The 6,000-nt window shown below is 36.9% G+C and overlaps 1 protein-coding gene across 8 annotated transcripts in view; it reads right to left on the bottom strand.

Annotated features, from left to right (window-relative positions):
• Positions 1-753: 753 nt before the first annotated feature.
• The window catches only part of TNFAIP8 (TNF alpha induced protein 8), a 56,510-nt gene continuing 51,263 nt past the window's right edge, over positions 754-6,000 (bottom strand). For all 8 annotated transcript variants that reach the window (XM_058827566.1, XM_058827568.1, XM_058827567.1 and 5 more), the window contains one exon: positions 754-2,630. In XM_058827566.1, the coding sequence (XP_058683549.1) occupies positions 2,065-2,630 (566 nt within the window). In that variant the 3' untranslated portion in view covers positions 754-2,064. The remainder of the gene's footprint in view (positions 2,631-6,000) is intronic.

Here is a 6,000-nt window from a genome sequence, read left to right as displayed (position 1 = left end):
CTCAAAATACTCTGGTTCATGGCCAAAGATAAATCTTCTGTGCTTTAGAGCACACGTATATAATACACCTGGTTCTAAACAAGGTACTGTCTCCTCCTTTCAGCAACTGATACCATTCATTATAAAAGATGCTATTTTGGGAGAATAAGGACATAATTTAAAAACAGGATTTGTAGATAAACCTTTTCTAGAAGTTCCTTTTTATTTTCACCCCAGAAGGAAGAATTGGTAAAGAAAACAAACAGCTTTCTCTTTCTAGGTAGGAAGATAAAATAAATACACTAGAAACTAAACTCTTCACAGTTTGTGTGATTTTCTCCATGATGTTGCATCCCTATACATGATTTCTGATGGACTGAAATTCAATGTAACTACTGTTTAGGTAAAGCATGGGAAGGGATCTTACATGATACTCCTTCAGGTGTCAGCCTAATAAGTTACCTCTTGGCAAATTCTGGTGTGCTGTCCTTACATCAGTTCCCACTTGTTTCCAGACAAGTAGCACATTGATCTTCCCTCTCTGCCAAACACCAGTGGCTTCCATAAAATGAGTTCACATTTTGAACACATTCCTCTGGCACATTTCCAGGAATATTGAGAGCCTAATGACCAACCTAACATGAATAAAATCTAAATTTCTCCTTAAAAAACACAAGTAATGCTGAAACCGTATGTCAGACGTTGCAATGCTTTTGTTGCTGGCACAATTTAGAATTTAAAATATGATAAGGGGGGAAAAAAAGACAAGAGAAGTTTGGAGTGCAAATATTCTTTGGTTTACTCAATAAAACAAAAGGACACAGCAAACAGCAAAAACACTGGCAATTAAATAAACAGCAAATTCTTTATATGCTTCCTAACAAAAAGTCTTTGGCTGTTTGAAATGTATTAACTTCATGCTTTTAAGTACATTACAGTGTCTAGAAAGTCACATTTTTTATCCCCAATGTCAAGGCAGAGAGAAGAGGAGGAAAAAAAAGAAGGATAAAAGGTAGGAAGTAAGAAAAGAAGAAAAATTATTTAAAATTCCATTTTTTCATTAGTTAAATAGTATATAACACAATGATAACACTAATTTCTGTTTCTACTTTCATTGTACACAAAGAAAATTGGTTTGCAATTTATTTATCAACTTTGGTGAATTCACATCAGACTAGTGTATCGAATATACTGACTCACATCTTTTTGAAAACAGTTGTGACCCTTCCAACCCCAATGACTGATTCTATCGTTCTACTAGCAGAATTCTAAGTATCTTAAGGAATTGCACAGAGAAGTCACTGTGTTTTATGTTATCATAGTCAGAGTTAAAATTCTGTACCACAAGCAGTTTCTTGGGAATTCTCCTCCCCAGTTCAGCTATTTTCCTGTAGCTTATTCCTCAAATAATCCCCATGTAGTCAAAGGAAGCAGGCACCTGTCCAGGTCTATAAGGACCTCTACTTGGGAGATCCTGCCTTGCAGACAGGAAGTTTTTACCTCTGAGCTGGAGATGCACAAGCTTGCTGTTAAGACTCTATGTGACAACATCACTGATTTTATTTAAAACTCAATGCTCCATAATGGCAACACTAGGAAGCGGTTATCTGTGCAGAGAGCATAAAAGACTATAACTGAATCAAATATGTCTATTTTACATGTAAATGAAAGAAATTACAGAGTGTACCATCACCACGATAGTCTGTTACCAACATTACTGGATTCTGATAGTTTAGAATTAATTCTGTTAATCTGTGAAAGATGCGGATTGTCTGACAGCATATTGTTTTGGTTTGTATATCTATCTTGCAAGACTCTTACTCTACTTGAACCATTTTGTTTGATTGTCTTTATCAAGCTGTTTCCATAGGCAAAGCACAGTAAAAAAAGTCATGTGCAGTTTTTCTTCCAGATGGACTGTGAATAGCAAAAGATAGCACATAGTAAGAAATCAATTAATAAAGATATTTAGGAAAGATTTGTCATAATGTAAAAAAACCTCTTTGCATGCTCCCTTATTCCTTCATAAATCAACAGTGTTCCATCTACAAATAACTCATAGGCAGTCACCTCTAATACAAGTACTTATATGTTCCCCTCATCTAGCATTTTGTTGACCCCATCACAAAGTTTCTGCAAATGGTTTTTATAAGGTCCAAAGGGATTGTACAAGGCAGCCAAGAATTCACAATCAGAGAAGTGATCAAACACATTGTTGACGCGTCCGTGTGACTTCGCAGTTAGGTGACGCTGAATGATTTCATGAAGCAGCTCTCTACATTCATTTAACAGTTTGGACAAAAAGTTCCTGTCAAAGGTATAATCCACCTGATGGAAACTGACCACGGTCTTAGCCAGCTGATGAACCTTCTTCTTGAATTTCTCCATCAGGGCTAGTTCATCCTGATTAAATTGGTTGTTCCTGTAGAGAATTGCCAATTTGAGGACTATTTTAATGAGGTTTTTGATGATCTTCTCTGCTTCTTTTTTATTTTGTGTATATTCCTTTGTAACTCTGTAGAGCTCATCTAAAACATCACTGCTTGTATCATCGATCAAAGTAGTTGCTATTGATTTGGACACCATTTTTCCAAGGATCTTCTTCTGGGCCTGAATGGCCAGACTTTTGGAGTTGAAGACATCTGTGGCCACTAGGGGAAGAAAAAAGTCAGCAGTCAGTACTTCCAAACACACAATCTCTGGACAGCAAGTTGAGGAATATTTCTATATTTATATAGTCACGATAGTCTTACTAAGTGTCACAAAAATAATGCAATGTAGTTGCAGAAAAACCCATATTTTAAATCCCTCAAACTCTCTTCTCTTTAGGTTTACATTCTTTCAGAGTGTTTTACTTTTGGGAAAATAGCAACCAAACTTGCTCAGAAATGGTTTAGAAGATCTCTATACAGATTGATGGAATTTCAAATTGAGGCAATAGAACTGCCTTATTTGATCAGATGAGTCACAAATCTGATCTGATTCTTGCATTCATAATGAAATCTGAAACCAGGGTTATTCCAATGTCAAATAATCACTGCTACTCAAATAAAGATGATAATTCATCTTTATCACGAAGCGACCATTACAAAGCTTTTTCCTGCTTAGCATTTTACATGATCAGTGAATGTAGCTATCACACATTATTTTTTTTTTAGATATCTATTTTATACGTATCTATAGATATCCAAGCGGAAATATAAAAGGAAGACAAAAATCCATGGCCAGCAAGCAACACTGAGATTCTCTGGATGAAATCTGAAGATACTAGTTTTCAGAAGAAAAGCAAGTACCGATTAACATTTCTATGTCCTATACTTTATGCAGTAAAAGCAAGACATTTACTTTCTAGGGATTGTCACAACAATTGTGAGCATTACCTTTTAAAAGTATCTTTCTGTGATCAATGAAATAGACCCTAGACCATATTTCCACCTCTAAAACTATGTTTGATTGCACTAATACGCCCAGTGACTGTACTTTTGCCCCTGTACAATGGCTGTACTTTTGTTCAGACACTTAAAAGACCCCAAACAGTCCTTCAGAAACTTGACTTGTGAAATGTTATCACATGTTCTTTTGTCAGCAACAATTTTTAAAGCACATTTCCTTGGCAGCACTTTCTCCATTAAGACACACATGAGTTGGTATTTTCAGGTAGAATTTCCTGGGAAATGGCTGCCTTTATGCTGCAGCTCTCCTGGAGTCTCAGACGGGTGAAGGAAGATGACATCTGTTTACATTTACTATACATATGAAAGATTTGCTTAGCAAACACAGGGACTGGAAATATTTTCTTTATTTTTTTTTTTTCTTTTAATGAAAACATCAACTCTGCAGATGTCAGACAGTAAGTCCCTGAATTAGGAAAAGGTTTCCTCTTAACTGCTGGTATGTGGGCAGCTGGGTGTGTTCAGATGCAGGGTGCCTCAGGGGATCCAGCAAATAGAAGAAACTTGTCCTTCAGGACATGAAACACAAATCTGTACTCTTAATTCAAGAGTATCTTTGAAAAACTTAATAACAAGCTCCTTTTTTATCATCCCATAAACGTTCAAGCAGGTTTGTTTGTTAAAAGTTACAGTGCATATCATGTTTTGAAGCATGAAGTGTCTGAGCACATTTTCAAAAATCTTTACTACAAGAGGACACTCAAAAACCAAAGAACCCCTTGTTAACTATCTTGGGCAAAGCACTCAAGATCACAAGACAGACACACTTCTCAACCACAAAGACAGAGAAAACATTAAAGATGCTGAGCAGTCATTTTGAACTGAAAAATACTTGATTTGCTTTCTGTGTTTTTAAAGCTAAAACTGCAATGGTTACTATTAACGTAAAACTAATTCAAGTTTTCCAAAAGGTGGTCAAATGTCAGAACTCAACAGCCAATGCTTTACAAAGATCTACCAATGAATGATAACTTTCTTTCCCTTCCAACACAGGAATATCAATTGTTATTTCATAACTTTTATTACTAAAAGTCTTATTAATGCTTACAATGTCTTCTTTTTGACACTCCACACAGAAATAGATGTTCCTACTAATAACAGTTAGTGTTGTGATGTTACCTTCCAAAATTTGCAGAGAAAAACTTACATGATACAATATATCTGTATTTTTAAGCATTCTTTCCCAGGATGCTGTAGGCATTCTTATAAAATAGTATCTCCACTGTAATTCCAGTGTGAACAATTCTATATTTCTAAATCCACAAAACTTGCCTCCAGAAAGTCATGCACATACTCAGCTATAGTTCTAATACCATAACCTGCAAATTAGCGATTATAAGAAACTAAAAATGTGGCAGTTTGCAAATATTTTACCATTTTTCAACAAAAAAAACCCCTCTTATATTACATAATTTTACATTTTACAACGTACAGCTCAACATGTAGTTACTATTGCTAACCAAAACAGGAATTGCTCCATTACAAAAGCTGCTGAGTGTCTACTAACTGGCCAAGTTTTGGGGGTATCCAGCATGGCTTACTTTTTATCTATTTTGCTACAAGTACACCAGAAGTTAGCTTCATTTTCCCTGTGCTGTTACATGGGTTCTAATTTAATTGCTAAATACGTAAATTTCATACTTCAGTATTTCAGCCAATCCAAAAAAGGAACTTGCTAACTCTTTGTAGTTTATAATCAGAATTTTTTCTCCTTACCAACGACAGAAAGACTTAAAATGTATTTGATGGCTTGAATAAAACTCTTATCAGCAAGATTATAGAGCTTCTTCAGAATGAACACACATACTTCCTCAAATAACAGTAAAACCATTACTTACTTGCTCATCTAATACAATTGCAGTTTTTATTGCTGACAGCAGAAAGAGAAGCAAAATACCCAAGGTGAAGACTGGCCTGTGGCGTATTTACTCTGGTAAATCCAGTGCACCCTTTATCTTGTGCTTTTAAACATTGTCAGAAGCAATCACAGAGCAAATACGGGGTTTTCCTCCTTGCTCTAAGGGCAGCTCTTCTCAGCTACCTTTCTCTCCTGCCTGAAGTGCTTCATTTTGCCTTGGCACCTCAAAATGCAAAAACACATCTCAGTGGTTTCACTTCCCTGAAGAGAGAGCTGAAAGGAAACTGCAGCGCTGAGCAAGCGCTGCAACACTGAGTGCTGCTCCTGCCAGCTGGAGCAATTCACAGACAGGGAGGGAGAAGAAAGGTCCTGTGACTCGAGAGGACAGGTGATGTGTCAAGAAGAGGTTAAAACATTAACCTGGTGTCTGCAAGTGGAGATGCTCAGTGAATCAGAGGTGCCTGACTCAGAGGTCGTGCTGGGAGGGCAGCGCTCCCAACTGAGGGCTGCTGGGCACCCTCTGTCAAACCTCTGACTGCAATGTCAGACACGAGCACCTGAAAGTGCACCTTTGTACAACTGCTTAGGGATGATTGTATGCAGCCACCTTTTGAAAGTCATTACAGTAGCTGGCCTGGATGTCTGGCCACACCTTTTGTGTTGACAGGCTACATCCTTGCACTTTAAACTGAAATAGTGTCATTAGTGACC

Source organism: Poecile atricapillus, chromosome Z (assembly GCF_030490865.1).
Source record: "Poecile atricapillus isolate bPoeAtr1 chromosome Z, bPoeAtr1.hap1, whole genome shotgun sequence".
Taxonomy (NCBI): Eukaryota; Metazoa; Chordata; class Aves; order Passeriformes; family Paridae; genus Poecile; species Poecile atricapillus.
Note: the sequence above shows the minus strand (reverse complement) of the source record. Positions and strands in the feature narration are given on the sequence as shown.